Raw genomic sequence first — 17,351 nt, 5'->3', positions numbered from 1 at the left:
GAGAAGAAGTTTAACCACTGATATTGGGTGTAGAAGATCATCTACTAGTCCAGTTATCAGTCACAGCATTTGGTGAAGCTGGCAGCTGTTTCTTCTTCAATAATCCAACCTCATCACAATCCGGTGAAGTTGGTGGGTGTACATTTAAAGTTCCAGCATCCTTACCAATTTGAATACCCTTTAATGCCTCCAAAACCTCTTCCATGGAAGGCCTCAGTTCCTTTCCCTCTTGTATACATTGGAAAGCCAAGCTTGCAACTGAAATGGTCATCCTTTTAACTTCGTCGTCTGACTGAAAGCCAAGATGTGGGTCGATCAACTCATGCAATGCGCGCTGTTCAATCTTGTTTACAGCTAAGTTAGCCAAGTTTATTTCATGCCGATGCCTAGTTACATCAACAGCCGGGAGAGATGATATGAGCTCAATGAGGACAACCCCAAAACTGTAGACATCACTCTTTTTCGTAAGCTGGTAACACTGATGATATTCGGGGTCAACATAGCCTGGAGTCCCTTGAGGTCCTGTCGAGACATGGGTGACATCATCGGGGAAGAGTCGAGAAAGCCCAAAATCTGCAACTTTGACGCAAAAGTTGTTGTCAAGGAGAATATTATTAGTTTTCACATCACGATGTATGATCTCAGAAGCATGGAGGTAAGCCAATGCACTAGCTGTTTCTATGGCGATGCTCATACGCGTAGGCCATGGAAGTGAACCAGCTGTTGCTCGTTCTCCATGAATATGATCTGCAACAGTGCCATTGGGAATGTATTCATACACGAGAAGAAGTTCACGGCTGCGGCGTGAAGTACACCCATAAAGGGACACTAGATTTTTGTGGCGCATGCGCGTGAGAATTTCAACTTCATTGATAAACTGTTGTACTTGTCTGCAGTTGCGCTCGTATAGGCGCTTGACTGCAACTTCCCGCCCATCATGGAGTTTCCCTAGTTGAGAAAAATAGCCATTGTAAGTTTGTAAATTGCTAGATGCATGTCAAGTCCTTTTGTTTTTTTTATGCATTTGTTCTACACTTCTGCTTGGAAAGTTTACGCCCGATTTAGCGATTGAAGCAACGGTTTATCTTACCATAATATACAGTCCCAAATCCACCATCTCCAAGTTCTTTTTCATCATCAAAGTTATTGGTTGCTTCTTGAAGTTCATTGAATGGGAAAATATGCACTCCAAAGTAGACACTCCCCCCTTCCACGTCTGATCTTGAGGATTGAACAGCATAACTATTCCTCGCCAAAAAGTTTGTGGAAGCATTTTTTTTCTTGTAAGAATGCCACATACGAAAACCCAAGCAAATAATTATAATGACAATCGCAGAGCATCCAACAGTACCTAAAAGTGAGAAAAGGAAGAAGTTAAGTTTTAACTGACGGGCAGCAATGGAGGAAATAAACAGAGTCGATGAATAAAAATTTCTAGTGAAGGCCAGTCACAAGGGAACTTGTGCGCGACAGAAATTTGAACGGTTGAGTAAATCATTATTATTCCTGTTATCTCTGTTGTACTTGAAAGGAGAAGCCACATCTTCCAGAGGATTATAGAAGTAGCAAATTTCCTTTTTTTTTTTTTTAGGAGGGGGGGGTGGTGTGGTGGCGGATTTGGCTCCCGGACAGGGGCAGAATTAGGTGTATTGTTGGTGCCCCAAAATTTCAGGAACTCGGGTTAATATTTTTATAGCCTCGCCCCTTCCCCCCTCAAAAAAAAAAAAAAAAAAAAAAATCAAAACAACAAACACAAAATGAGCTTTCAAATTTCTGGTTGCGCCTCTGCTGATCTCCGGGAGATAGGTGGGTAGGGGTCGATGCCATATTATGATGGAATATTATGATTTCCATAAGCAATCAAATGGCACGTGTGAATGAATATCAATTTAACAGAAACAGAAATTAGATTGAAGAGGCAGCTGAATTACGTACCCAAGGCTATCGGCAACACTTTATTCTTGTGCTTCCGCCCTGCAAACAAGATACAATAAAATGGTGTTAGTGATTGGCGCAGAATTGGGCATGGATCCCTTTGATATCTTTAAAAGGGTTATTAAGTAACAAAGCACCGTCGGCCAGCTCATACAGATTTCTTTCATTGCCACAAACTTATTTCTAATATTTGATCTCATCATCTAAATTCATAACTAATCCCAATCAATCACCTATATATAAAGCTACTGCTCATATATATATATATATATATATATATATATATATATAGAGGAGTACTGAACTCTATATATATATATATATATATATGGCACGGAACAAATTACACAGTACTAGCACGTGTATTAGGAATAACTACATTAATGTAAAAATATATTAAAAAAAAAAAAGAATTTTTCTCTGCGGCCGTTTCATGATGAATGGTTTTGTGTATCCCATACCTTCCTTTGCACAAATAAATTTTCCATCGTGGTCAAGCTGGCATTGACCTTCTCTCTCATGGCACTCGGAACAATCATCAGACACATTCACCCGAAGTTCGAACTCACCGGTTACGTACGGTTCACTGTCACTTGGCCCCGGCTTTTTTGGGAGCTGAATAATGGAACATTCAGAAGGAATATGAATACCATCGCTTGGATGACTATCGTAGACTTTAATTTTATAATTGTCTGTGCACGTAATATCGCCCGATTCCATCGGCCCAGGATCATGGACACTGCTGATGCATTTGACAAAGGTCCGATTGGGTGAAATGATTTGAAAAGAGATGAATGGAGATTGGGAGATAGTCTGATTCGTTATGAATTCGCATCTACCGGAAGACAGGTTCTTCGAAAGCGTCTGGTCCCGGATACCCAGGACATAAGCATTAGGCTCACGACTAATGAAGCTAAGTTCGTACCATCTATGATCACCTTTCACCAGTTCACCTTTCACCAGTTGAATCATCGCAGGTTTTTTGCTACAATCTACGATGCCAATACCACAGTTTGGGTGTGTGGTATTGGCGAATGGGAAGCCGATCCTGCCCAGATCTCCACAAGGGTAGAAGGGAGGACAGTTATGGGAACTGTATGTTTCTTCTTGTTGGGCCGAAAGAAGCAACACGAGGTAAGAGAGAAGAAAGAAAACAAAGAGGCCGGAGAAAGAAGCCATATCCCAATTCACCAGCAACAACCTATTACTCTATGGATCGATAGATAAAACAAACAACGTGTTGGGATAATTATTTGTGTTGGTAGCTCCTGCTGCCTTCACAATATAACATAATATAATATGGAGTTTCTCAGTTTAACACGGCAGTTGACTCGGGAACTGGAGAAGGGGAGACTTGGAAAAGCAGGCCGAGGCCTGTGCATTTGGGAAATCCCTTCATACTCACTACACGGCCGAAGAGTCCGAGCAGGTAAGGAAGTATCCTACTCATTTCCTGAATTGACTCGGGACTAGAAAGACTCCACTCCTTGACTGTGTCAAAAGCTTTGAACTTTAAACCATTTCTCATGGAAACCAAGGCGGCTGGTATCAAAATTTCCACTCTTGAAATGATAAAAATCAACCAAAAAAACACGAAAATTAGATATCTTGATTCTTGAGCCACGTCCTGGTCCATACTTCTCGTGTAAACATTGATTAATTGTGGGCCGATCTCAGAAAAAGACGAATGGGGAAAAACATCGTGTGGCCCACAAATGGCATCTTTGAAAAATCTTGACGCGTTGGCCAGGCCCGGGGGATAAGTTTTCTCTAAAGTTTGGTAACTTGTACAATAAAAGTTGATCAAACAATGAGCTTTCCATCTTATTAGCCGTTTTGTGAGGGAAGTAGGAGACCGGGGGGGGGGGGGGGGGGGGGGGGGGGGGGGGGGGGGGGGGGTGTAACGAGAGAACTTATTGACGAGGGAAAACGATTATGGAAAAAAGTCATGGATGGATGAGGAGTTGGAGTTGCAGGTCAAGAATCAAGATTACTTCCATAAAATTCTTTTCTGGGCTCTCTTCATCTCTTTCACATGCTTCGTTGCCTTTTTCTTTCCTTAACATATGTGGGGGTGACAATCAAAATTTCAATCTTCGGCCTACGGTTATTTGCTCTAATTGATTGGGCTTTCTCCGCTAATTGAAGTTAGAGAAATATTCAAGATTTTTGTTATTTTTAATCATTTGAAATTAATTTCACACGTCACTTAAAGCTTGACTGGAAGATAAGATTTTAAATGAAAAGCAGCATTCTCTTGAAAGTTCGCTCTATCTTTCGTATGCATAATGCAAAAGAGTTTCGCTACCATTGAGAACCTGATCATGATGCAACACACGTACCTAATATTATTGACGTGGGGAGTCCATGCTCTCAATAATAAAAAAAAAAAAAAAAAAATGTCAATGTGAAATCATTTCGGGTCAAGAGAAAAACTTTCTATACGTCAAAGTTTCTCTAACCAATAATAATTTTTATGTACCCAAATGGATAGCTAATATGAATGATATGAATGACGTAATATTAATTTTTATTAAAAAAATATGGTTGTCATTAAAATTATTTATATAAACACTCATTTTTAGTATTTATTGACAAGCCATAATATTAACTTTTTTTTTTTAATGTCGTGAAGCCTCTCTAAGGCCCTTCGGATCCATCCTTCAATAGTAAACTCTAATTCTGTATATTGTATTTTTAAAAATTTTCCTACACGAAATTGATTAAATAGATATGCTCTAAAATAATAATTAATCTCTTGAATAGTGTTATATGCATTTGATCTAATTAGAAATATGTTAGATTGGGATTACAAGTTTTTGGCCCAGGTCCTACATTGAGCCTACCTCACCTGACTTTATCTGCCATGTGTCATTGCATCTTGCCCCCAGAGGAAAGTTCCATCATTTTTTTTAATGAAAGTTCATTTCTGGATTTATTTAAAATCAGGCTGACAGTTTTCAAGTTTTGGTTTGATAATTAGAGATCTTAGTTTTTAAAAACTGATAACTAAAAATTAACATGATTGACATGTGGCATCAATACGCCACGCTTCAATGAAAGCTAAGGTCGATATTGATATTGCGTGTTAACCAATTAAAGAATGACACGTGGCAACACGTTAAATTAACAAAGGTACCTAATTGAATTTTTTTTGAAATTCATGTATCAATTTTTCAAAAATGGAAAACTCAGCCCGATAACTTGGCTACTGACTTCGCAATTCATCCTTTATTTTTTTAAAAAAAAATAATAATTTTTTTATATAGTTTTATTCATGAAAAATTCCAGTTTTCGTTTTGAAATTTTCTTTTAAAACAATGCTTTCGTTTTTTAAAATATAAATGGGAATTTTTAAGATAATAATTGGATGTACTCCATTTTTTTTTTCCTTTAACTAGCCAATATGTCGATATATGATTCAGAGTATGTAAAGACCTACTAGATATTTATTGAAATTGCTTTTCATAAGAAATTGTGTGGCGATATGTACATCTCACAAACATGAAGAACTGTTTGGGAGAAAAATTTTGTAAGTTAGTTGATTTTGAAGAAAAGGCTTTTCAAAGCTTCTTGAGTCCTTGACGTTTTCCTGCGAATTCTGTTCTTCTAACAAGAACGATTTTAAGGGGTACATGCTACAGAAACAGAGAAGTAAAGAAAGAAAAGCTTAAGCAGAGCAATCTCAAGAAGGGCCCTTAATTTTGATGATGGCTGTTTCTGTAATGGGTTATCTTCTTTTTATTTGTCGTATTCATTCCTACACAAACCTACCGAGTCTACAATTTTCGAACTGATCCTTATATTCCTCTCCTGATCCCTCTCCCACCTGGGATTACTTTTGCTAAGCTGACTTCCATTTCTGTTGAACTCTTTCCACAAGAAAACATCATCCCCGAATACTTCCCTTATCATTACCCAACTCATACCTGCGTGATTTATATGATTGTACTCATCCCTTGGTGATTCCCGTTCATGCCATCTATCTGGAATGAACACTCACTTTTCAATCTCATCTTTTGCGCCTTTCCACGACCCAATCCACTCTCTCTGCTTCTCCTCTCCTAGTCTTCTCCGGCACTATCTCACCAATATAATAAATATTGATGAAAAATAAGTGTAGGATTGGTTTTATGAGTTTCTCACGAGGGAATATGGCCTCTTGGTTTGGTGCAAAACGGAGGGATAAAGAGGATTTGAAACAAGTGCACAATGGTCCTATTTATAGAGGCAAACTCACCAGTTTACACTAGACACATTTTTAGGTTTTCACCAGAACGGAGGAGCCTAGGGGAAACCATCACCATGGGGGAGTTGCAATTGGAACTGGGTGACTGTTTTTGTGTGGTCACCCCATGCATCCATAAATATAGCTATGATTTACCTTTTGATTTTAACTTCTGATTTGTGATATATCAGTTAATAAAACTTGTACTATAAGTCTATATCTAATGTCACTCGTAAAATATACATGTAAAGTTATCACATTAAAATTATAAGCCCCTAGTCTGACTTTCTCTGTTCTTTACCAATTTGGAAATAGAAATGAAAACTTGTATCCGGTTACTGACTTTGAAAGCCTACTCTTCACGCATCAATATTCTTAGAATTAAGCCTGGCAACATGCTTTCAACTTCGTACGGTGGCAAAATATGTATATACAAGCAATAGAGAGATGATCATGAAGTGGTATAAGTTTTTCTCAGGTTTCAAATCTTAAGATAATAATTTCTGTATATAATAATTAGATGAGGATACTTTGTTCATTCAAGTCATCATCTACTGTGAATTAACTTTGAGTGGGATCTACCTAAATTAATGCATGGTTAATAATGAAACGCAGAGAAAGCATCTACTATGGGCACTAGATCAGTATCCTCATACCACTTCGCAGACAAGTGGAAAATGCTTATCCTAGCATGCACCCAACGCATTATCAAGTTCCATTGTACTTTTCTAGATCCGTGGAAGAGAAGAGAAAAGAAGAATTCTTGGAGAGAGAGAGAGAGAGTGACCTGCTGGATGACAGTGCGAGGCATGAGGCCTATCTGGGCAGAAGCACTTGAAAAGGTACGTCATTCTATCAAATCCACACCGTCCTCCACTTTCCTTGCAAATGCTGCAATCGCTCGCCTTCCATTTCACCAAGAACCCACTTCTGAGTGACTCTCTAATGTCACCCTCATGAGCTTCAACGGGAGCTACCACCCTAGTCGTGCATCTTTCTGATACGTACCTCAGCTTCGGGTCCCGTTCATGCAGAGCCAGAACCGGAACGTTTTTGTTTCCGCCATCACAACCAGGATAAAAATCTAAAGCACTCCTCCGAAGCTGCAACGAAGAGTTGCAACCATAAAGCAGATGTACATGGGATTGGTATGGAGCTAGCTCGAAACGGATACCACGAAGGGATATATTTTCTGCTAAAGGAATACAATCGTTAGTGGAATTGGAAAAGGCGGCATTTGAGACGCGAAGGATATGACTTTCATAGGAAATATTGTGGATGGTATAGTTGCTGTTAGATATATTGATGGTGGGTTGACCATTGTTGTTGCAAGAGAGCTGGAATCCGGGGTAGCCGCATAAGAATCTTGGTTTATCTTGGATGTAGAATGGAAAACTAATGTTTTGCCCGTCACCACAGGTACTGTGAACACCACATGCTTGAAAGTATGGGTTGTCCACGCCGAAGGATTTTCTTGGTTGGAAGGAAAAGAAGAGGATGCACAGGTTTATCAGTAGAGAAATGGGTGATCGCAGGGTCGGCAGGAGGTGTGTTCGTTTCATTTGGGGATCCAGAAGTAGTCGTTTGTGGTAGCTAAAGATCTGCAGAAATGGATGATCATCATAATTAATCTGGTGAGAAAGAGAGGAGAGTGCAGAGTTGTCAGGTGGAAAATTGGGGCGTGGAATTGAAATGATGGAGTTATGGAGACGCATTGACTTTCTTATGTGGTCTCAATAGAGTCCTTATCTGCCTTTTGCCACTACAAGTTGGCATAGAAGAAGCCAAGGAATTGTCGGTTTCTGCCCCATAACTTCCTATGGCTCTTGTCACTGTAAATTTAGATCAATTCTATATTGAATTGCCAACAAATAATCTTAAAAAATTCAATTCAACAAATAATAATAATTTGACTTGATGTAATATATTAAATTATAAAATAATTTTTATTTTAAAATAAATATAATATATTACATTAAGTTACGAAAATTTATAACTCCATTTTTATGAAATTTCTTCGTACATCTATTAATTTTAAACTGAGATAAATATAATTTTAAATTGTTTTGTGTAGTTGATTTTGTTGAAAATCATTTACAAACCGAATTTAATGATTTAAATTTCTTTTAGAATTAAACTATCCAATTTGACCCAACAATTAAAAAAGATTTGCACTTTTGAATTTAAGCTACGGTCCCGTGATCATATGACATTTTTGATCATATGACATTTTTTAGCGCATCACTTCGTAGTTCTTCGCACTCAACTTTTACCATAATGTTTTTTTGGAAAATTATTATATTGGTGTTTGAAATTTGAATATATGGTTTACGCGACGAAATCTTAAATTATTTAAAAAAAAAAAACAATATTATGGGGAACTCAAAATATTAACATGTTGCTCGTAAAGATAATACATTTTCTTTACAAAAGAAAAATTATAACCTAAAATACCACATCATGCAATATCACTTTAGAAAGTAATTTTTGTGAAGGGCTAGTTATTTTTCTTTAATTATTTATTAATCAGTAAGTGCTAAGGTAGAAAGTAGATGTTCTTCATTAATCGTTAATAGACTAAGGATTTGCTCAATACTCAGTGTATTTTATTGATGATTTATCAGGTATTTATACAAGACAAAAATGGAATAAAAGTGGTTACAAGTACAATAGAAAAACAATAACAATTGTCTACAATTCATTCTAGAACATTATTTTTCTATACATATGTCATAGCACTATAATCTATTCTAATATATTCCGTCAAGTCCAATGGGGTGGACAACACTTTGAGACTTGTCCGAAATCTGAAGAAATGTTCTGAAACCAGCTGCTTTGTAAAGATGTCTACTAGCTGATTTTGTGAACTGATGTAGGAAACATAAAGTGTGTTGGCAGCAACTCGATCACATACAAAGTGGAAGTCAATGTCCATGTGTTTGATTTTTGAGTGGTAAACTGGATTTGCAATCAAATAGGTGACCCCAATGTTGTCATACCATAAGGTTGGGGCCTTAAGGGTGAAGTGTTCAATAAGAATAGGCCAAAATTGATGGTGGCCTTGAGATGTCGAAGTATTCTCTTGATTGCGGTCCAATGGGATTGTTTTGGTGAGTGCATGAACTGACATACTTTATTCACGGCAAAGGAGATGTCGGGTCTTGTGAAGGAGAGATACTGCCAACCTCCTACTATGCTACGGAAGTGATGAGCCCATTTGGTTGGTGGGTATGAGGGCATGAAAATCGATGAGTAATGCCCAATTTTTGACACATAGGAGTGAGGGGTCCATTAGTTTGAAGTGTAATGAGCTTTGTATTGAAGAGACGTTCAACATAATGCAAAAAAGAAGTAAAAATATGAAAGACATCCAATTTCAATTTTAAAGGAAAAAACCATGTATAAAGTATATATTGATCCACAAAAGATAGATAATAGCGAAACCCATTACAAGAAATAAAAGGGGCTGGGCTCCAAAGATCTGCTACAATTAATTGTAAAGGTTGTGTGTAAGAGGCCCGACTTGAACTAAAGGGAAGTTGGTGACTCTTTGCCAGAGGACACGCTGAGCACTGAAAATAGGGGTCTTTGTGCGAAAATTTCAAATGGTTGGTGTGCAAGATAGTTGAAACAAGTTGAAGTGAAGGGTGGCCTAATCTGTGATGCCACTAAGCTATTGATGTGCGTTCGCCGAGATGAGCGGATGGAAACAAAGCAGAGGACTTTGCAGAAGGAAAGACATAAAGGCCATCATGGGTTGGATCGATGAAGAGGATCTTCCCTGTCGTTTTGTCCTTCACAAAAAAATGAGAAGCATGAAATTCAAAAAAGCAACAATTATCAACACAGAATTGAAAAACAGAAACTAATTTTTTTTGTGATGGAAGGCACGTGAAAAATATTATGAAGAATAAAGGAAGAGGAGTTTGAGTTGAGAGCGAAGTCACCGAAATGCTCAATGGGAAGATTCGAGCTATTACTCACATGGATTTGTTTGCCACCATGATACTGCTCGGATGAGAGGTTGAGGTTGTTGAGGTCATTGGTAATATGGCGGGTTGCAGCAGAATCGGGATACTAGTTGGAGTCTGAGAATGAGCTTGGTGTTGTATGGTTGGCAGAGAATGAAATTGGTGCCTTAAGTTGATATGCATGGTCAAATCGATATAGACACTGCAGAGCTACGTGATCGGTTTTGTTACAGACCTGGCAAGTGGGACGGGTAGATACAGAGGGTTGGAAGGGAGGCTAAAAAGTAGGGGAAAAGGAACGACAGCTGTGAGAGAACGAGGCAGATTGACCTCTGCCACTACGACCTTGGCATCCACCTCGAAAGGAACCACGTCCTCGCAGATTATGACCAACAACAACAGAGAAGTGAGCAGTGGGCTTCAAAGATAAAGGAGAGTTTCTGGTGTAGTGGGACATGCGGCTCTCATGGACCAGAAGTAGTTGGTAGAGTTCAAAAGAGGAGATGGGTTCAGCACGAGTAGGAATTGATGTAATAAAGGATTCATAAGTTGATCCAAGGCCAGTTAGCAAGTAGGTCATAAATTCCTTATCAAGAAGGGAATGACCAGTAGCTGCTAAGATGTCTACAAGAGAACAGACTTTGGCAAAATAATTAGTGATTGATTAGGTACCTTGAGTGAGATTGGTTAACTGAAAACGAACATGAAATTCTTTGGCCTGAGAATGGGAAGCAAATATGGTGTTAGAGACTAAATTGACCGAGTCAAGCCCTCTGAAAATCTATCACTAAGCCAAGAGATAAGGTAAAAAAGTTAGCTCAGACTCCTAAAATGAAAAGGTATCACAAGTCAAGTTAGACTTTATTATTCTAAGGAAATAACGTCTATATAAGGAGCAGCTCCCCCACAAATCTGACAGGCTCACTCCATGGATTCTCCACCAATTCTCTAGATGGACTCTCCTGAGACAAATTCTCTCATTGTATTGAGCGATATGTAACGTTACGATATATTGTAAAATCATCACCTGATATAGTGAATTTTACCCCAACAACCCGTAGACGTAGGCTTTTATGTCGAGCCACATAAATTCTTGTGTCCTCTTTTATTTATTTTTATTTGCTTATTTATTATTTATTTTATAGATGAACGTGAAGAGTACCGTATCGAAATCCGAATCACCAACGAGGGTCGGTGATGACTCTTTCTTCCTTTCCAATTTGTTGTGTAATTTTTTACATTAATAGTTGGTGCCGTCTGTAGGATCAACTTTTTCTCTATACCGAAATTGGGAGAAGGATATTCTCTGACTCACGAGATCATCTACAAAAGTTTAGATTCCTTGGTTCGTGAGATCGTCTAAAAAAAAAAACAGATATATATTTATTATATGTTGCCCGCCACACCCCTGCATGATGTGAATTCTACACCACAAGATCGTCATCAAAACATCAGATAAGATATCCTTAGCTTTGCTATTTTTCTTGTTGTTTACATTCTAACACTGTAAAAAAAAAAAAAAAAAAAAAAAAAAAAAAAAAAAAAAAAAAAGAAAAGAAAAAAAAAAAGGATTGAAGAAGAAAAAGAAGAAAGAAAGTTGAGCCGGTTAACTCAAAAAGTGAACTTGCCAAAGACGAAGAATTTTCATTACTACAAAAGCGCTCAAGGATGAACAAATTCCCCGTGCAAAAATTCAGCAGCGAATGATCTCAATCAGGACAAATTACTCTGGTTTAGCTCCTTCAAATTTGTTATTTTATTTTTACTAACGAAGTTGATTTTTTGAAAGACTTTTTCAATGAAGCTCTTCAAGGTCTCACAAGAAACTTGGCTGCTACATGTCGTGGGAACATACTTCACTGGAAATTAATCGCATGGCACGAAGCACCAATAATGAAGCAGATCTCGGGCTCTGCTTATGCATCTCAATTTATCTTTAACAAAATAGGTTGTTCGGTATAGTAGGCATCCTGGGCCTTTTTGCTGGTATCGCGGGTATCTCGGGCCTTCATCAATGCTAGAGCATGGCTGCCCGGGGCATCGCCTGTGGGTCACCAGCCTTTGCCACACTCAAGCAAGATAACTAAGGTTTGCAAACCTCAAACTTGTGACTTGGATTATTTAATCTAACTATTTTGGTTTTTATTTTAAGGATAGCTTTATCTCCAGCCATAGAGTGTGGTCGCGTTTTATCTCCCACTATAACAAAGCAGTTGAGCTCAACCTTAACATCAACGCAGTCAAGGGCATCTCCCGCTACACTCCACTCGCCAAGGTTACGCAGTCGAGAGCATCTCCTGCTACACTTATTCGCCAAGGTTACATGGTCGATGATCTCTCCATTACTCCCATTGCCAAGAGTTACGTGGTCGAGAGCATCTCCCGCTACACTCCACTCACCAACACTAAACTTGCCAAGGTTACAAGGTCGAGGGTATCTCCCGCTACACCTATTCGCCAAGGCTACACGGTCGAAGATCTCTCCTGTTACATCCATTGCCAAGAGTTACATGGTTGAGGACATCTCCCTCTACACTTCACTCACCAAGGTCACGCGGTTAAGAGCATCTCCCGCTACACCTATTTGCCAAGGCTACACGGTCAATGATCTCTCTCGTTACGCCCATCGCCAAGAGTTACGCGGTCGAGGGCATCTCTCGCTACACTCCACTCGCCAAGTTATGTGGTTAAGGGCATCTCCTGCTACACCTATTCTCCAAGGCTACACGGTCGATAATCTTTCCCGTTACGCCCATCTCCAAGAGTTACGCAGTCGAGGGCATCTCCCACTACACTCCACAGGCCGTACACTTCACTCATCAAGGTTATGCAGTCGAGGGCATCTCCCACTACACCTATTTGCCAAGGCTACACGGTCGAGGATATCTCCCGTTACGCCCATCACTATCGAGGGCATCTCTCACTACACCCCCATCACCAGAGTACGCAGTTGAGTCACTCTCCCTCTACACTCACATTTGACTGTCTCCACTCGCTATAATTGCCGCCAACGGGTTACCTTCAGGAACAAACCTCCAAGCTCTATAACTGCCTTGCGCAGGTGTCCTTCTGGAACAAGTCGACGAGCTCGGCAACCGCCTAAGATGGATCTAGGGGGTCGACGGGCACCCTGACCACTTAAGCGTGGATTACTACAAACAAACTTTTACATCCACATCAAAATGGAAGCATGGGGCAATTTTTCATTATTAGGCAACCGTAGTGGAGGTAACCTGCAGAAAAAGAAATTTTGGCAGCTGATAGTTTTTCATTGTTATGCAATGGAGATCTCCATGAGTGGTCCTCAAGTTGACCTTAAGAATGGAGGGCATCTATTAGGGACTAAATTGACTAGGTCAAATCTTCTGAAAATCTATCACTAAGCCAAGAGATAAGGCAGTAAAGAGATAAGACAAAGAAGCTGGCTCAGACTCCTAAAAGGAAAATGTATCGCAAGTCAAGTTAGACTCTATCACTCCAAGAAAATAACGTCTATATAAGGAGCAGCTCCCCCACAAATCTGACAAGCTCACTCTATGCACTCTCCACCAATTCTCTAGAGGGACTCTCCTGAGACTAAATTCTTCGATTGTATTAAGTGATATGTGAGGCTATGAAATATTGTAAAATCATCACCTGATACAGTAGATTTTGCCCCCAATAACTCGTGGACGTAGGCTTTTATTCCAAACCACGTAAATTCTTGTCTCCTCTTTTATTTATTTTTATTTGTTTATTTATTATTTATTTCATGGATGAACACGAAGAGCACCGTATCGAAGTCCGAATCACCAACGTGAGTTGGAGATGACTCTTTCTTCCTTTCTGGTCTGTTGTGCAATTTTTGGCATTAACACATTGTTTCCAACGATAACTAGAGTTCCCAAAAGGTTGTAGAGGAGAGGACATGACCAATGATAGAGTCGGAAAGAGAAGAAAAAATGATACTAAGAACCAGTTGATCGGTACGTTTCCACGAGAAAAAATCTGGATTCGGGTCAGTTGAATTGGATAAAAACTCAGAAGGAGAGGAACGAGAGCCATCAATAAATTGATAAAGATCCTGACCTCGAAAATATGCATTGATTTGAACCTTCCATAAGGTATAATTTTCAATAGTTAACTTAGTGGTGACAATGTGGGAGAAGGAGGAAGCAATGGAGGTGTTTGGGGGAAGGAAGGGGTGGGTTGGATAGGGACATGGAATCATGCGACAGCTAGTCTTGCCGCTCTGATACTATAACAGACTAAGGATTTGCTCAATATTCAATGCATTTCATTGATGATTTATTAGGTATTTATACAAGGCAAAAGGGAATAAAAGTGGTTACAAGAACAACAAAGACACAATAACAATTGTTTATAGTTTTTTATAGAAGGTTATTTTTTTGTACATGTGTCGTAACACTATCATCTATTCTAATAATCGTAACACTTGAAGCATATGGTATTTATGTTTTTAAATAAATTTATTCGAAAATATATGTAAGAGCGTGAAGATTAAAATCAAAATAATTTGTCTATAAATAGATTTTATATATAAAAAAATTAATATAATTTGATATGATGTGAAATTTTATAATTATAAAATAATTTTTTGTATTACGTCAGTTTGAATTTATAAAAATAACGCTTCAATCTATTGTCCTCCATTTCAAATTACATCATCGTCCCAGCTTTAACTCATAATAGCACTGGGGTTGAATTATTTATATTTCTAGCCAAATTTTAACCAAGGAAGGCATAATAGTTATTTTAGCTAACCTATTTCAAATACATTCTACTATGGATTAGCTATAAATCTGTCTAAACTATTATTTTACTTCTCCAAAGGCATTTTCTAGCCAAATTTTAACCAAGAAAGGCATAATAGTTATTTTAGCTAACCTATTTCAAATACATTCACAATGGATTAGCTATAAGTCTGACTAAACTATTATTTTACTTCTCCAAAGGCTTTGTCTGTCGTCGGCAATGGCAACGAGGAGACAAAAGGTAGAAGTGAGTAAAAATGCTTTCGGCAGTACGAAGATGTCTCGAGGCATTAATGTCTAGAATAACAGAAATGCTTTGGATTTGGAATTCGGGATTCCGTCCCGAATGTTTTTTTATTTATTATTATTTAGTAATTAAGTAAATATTTTTTAATAATATTGTAAATTTTTATTTTTTTTAAAAATATTTATAATGATTAAAAAAATACATAAAAAAAAAATCAACTATTCGGTAATCTGCTTCAGACTACTTTTTCGGTAGCCCTACATAACTCCTAGAATAAACAAAGATGAGAAGATATATATGATATTTATTTGAACGCCAGTGCTCAACTTTTTTTTATTCTAATCAAGCTTGCATATTTATAAATAAGAGATTTCAGTTACAAAATAAGAAGAATCCTTGCAATGATAAGGAGCCCAAATGAGAGACGACTAATCAGCTGCCATATCAATTTTCACCATCTCAACTTGCAATGATTCCGGATCGATCGTTTCCATAAAAGAAAGAGACCCATCTTTTCTCTCTCGTTTCCATTCCTTTTTCTAATCAACAAATCTGACTTTGAAAAGGATAAGATATGGACATCTTCCTTCTCCACCAAACTGCATTCTCTCATATGAATATAGATCTCTCATATGAGAAATTACTACATAGAGTAAGTTATACAAATGTCATAAACCGCAGGGAGGAATAATCAACCATCAATCTTTAAATTTTTAGGTCTCTTTTGATAAAATGAGATAAGATAAAATGAAATTGAATAGAACATGATTAGAATACAATTTTATAATATTAATTTTATTTTATAATTTAAAAAAATTAAATTATTTATTATATTTTATTTAAAAATTTGAAAATATTATAATAATTAGATGAGATTAAATAGTTGAAAAACGTTTGGATTAAAAATTGAAATCATCTTGTACTTTTAAGATTCCCAATGTCATGAGTCGATGAAATTTCGTATTTAATCATGAATCCAAAGAAAATACAGGGCACGTGATCAGTACAACTGCTACGTGGTGAACGCGGGCTTGGCTAGAAAGATCAAATTATTTGATAAAATTATAATCGCTTGTGAACGGAGTAAAGCCTCCTTCTCGTATATATATATATATATATATATTAGTCTGCATCTCCTGCAAGGAACCATAGAAATTGCAAGCTATTTCAACAGAGACAGAAAGAGAGAGAGAGAAATAAAGCTGTTAGAACATATATATATAGATGGTCAGGGAATGGAAAGCAGCAGTGCGAGGGGATCATGAAAGCATCAACATTAATGAAAGCTTAAGCAGTGCAGTTTTAGTGATCTTTTGGGTTGTGCTGGCTATGCTTTCTCTTATTACAGCAGTCATCTTTGCCTGTGCAGGTGGAGCATCCAAAGACAAAGCCTCGGCCACCCAAAAAGATACGTATGGAACAGCTTGTGCAGCCGGGTGTGGTGCAGGTTGCGGTGCTTGAATTTAAACTGTGCCAAAGGACTGCTTAATTCCCTTCTGCTTTAAAGTAATGTCAAAGCTATTGTTTGTTCTAAACATTCTGGTACATAGCAATCCAGAAGTGTTTAGAGGTAAAGATATGAGGATGTTGATGTAAGAATAATAAGCCAATGAAAGCAGATTTTCAGTTTCTTGATTCAATGATGATTGCCTTGCAATATAGTACTCTCTCTTTCTCCCTACTTTTTTCATTCATATACAACAAATGTACATATTTGGGTTGTGTTCTAATGGAGTTACCCGATTTGATTGTGATCATTGAATGTTCAAAAAACCAGTAAGAATGTGAGGCATTGTTTGACTCTGACAATTAGAATGATAAGTGTCCCCAAAAAAGCCAAGAATCATACAAAAATGGGCTAATTTTAATGGACTATCATGAGTTGAAACTCGTAAGAGAAGAAAGCGCGATGTTAGGTAAACTCACGCAGGCCATGGAGGTTGTGAGAAACATTGAGAAGATGTTGACCACTTCCAATATTAGCAGAAGCTCAAGCTCCTTGTATGCTATCTTGCAGAGAAAGGTAAAGATAGTTCTTTGACAGCAATGTTGAATACAAAGATGGAAGATGGATGAAGAAGGGAGCAATTAATGCAGAAGATGATGGTACTTAACGTGTTGAACTAAAACAGTAGCTGACATGGGTAAACAAGAAATTGGTGCAAGAGAGGAGCAGCTAGAGATTGAACTACAGAACTGTAATAAAGCGGGGGGTG

At 37.9% G+C, this 17,351-nt stretch overlaps 1 protein-coding gene across 1 annotated transcript; it reads right to left on the bottom strand.

Annotated features, from left to right (window-relative positions):
- Positions 1 to 7,893, bottom strand: LOC121257164 (LEAF RUST 10 DISEASE-RESISTANCE LOCUS RECEPTOR-LIKE PROTEIN KINASE-like 1.2). Its single transcript, XM_041158071.1, has 4 exons — positions 6,951 to 7,893; positions 1,936 to 1,974; positions 1,091 to 1,351; positions 1 to 948 (listed from the first exon to the last, which is right to left on the bottom strand). Exons 1-4 carry the CDS (start codon positions 7,876 to 7,878, stop codon positions 38 to 40), a joined length of 2,139 nt encoding a protein of 712 aa, XP_041014005.1. The 5' UTR covers positions 7,879 to 7,893; the 3' UTR covers positions 1 to 37.
- Positions 7,894 to 17,351: the final 9,458 nt, after the last annotated feature.

This window comes from Juglans microcarpa x Juglans regia, chromosome 3S (assembly GCF_004785595.1).
Source record: "Juglans microcarpa x Juglans regia isolate MS1-56 chromosome 3S, Jm3101_v1.0, whole genome shotgun sequence".
In the NCBI taxonomy this organism is placed as follows: Eukaryota; Viridiplantae; Streptophyta; class Magnoliopsida; order Fagales; family Juglandaceae; genus Juglans; species Juglans microcarpa x Juglans regia.
The sequence above is the reverse complement of the archived record's forward strand: the minus strand, read 5'-3'. Positions and strand labels throughout refer to the sequence as shown.

Bases quoted from the DNA above. Each gene is read 5' to 3' on its own strand.
- LOC121257164 (XM_041158071.1), bottom strand. From the start codon at position 7,878: ATGCGTCTCCATAACTCCATCATTTCAATTCCACGCCCCAATTTTCCA. The intron at 1,352-1,935 runs GTACGTAATTCA...TCTCACTTTTAG, and splicing joins AGTGTTGCCGATAGCCTTGG to GTACTGTTGGATGCTCTGCG. The intron at 949-1,090 runs GTAAGATAAACC...TTTCTCAACTAG, and splicing joins ATTTGGGACTGTATATTATG to GGAAACTCCATGATGGGCGG.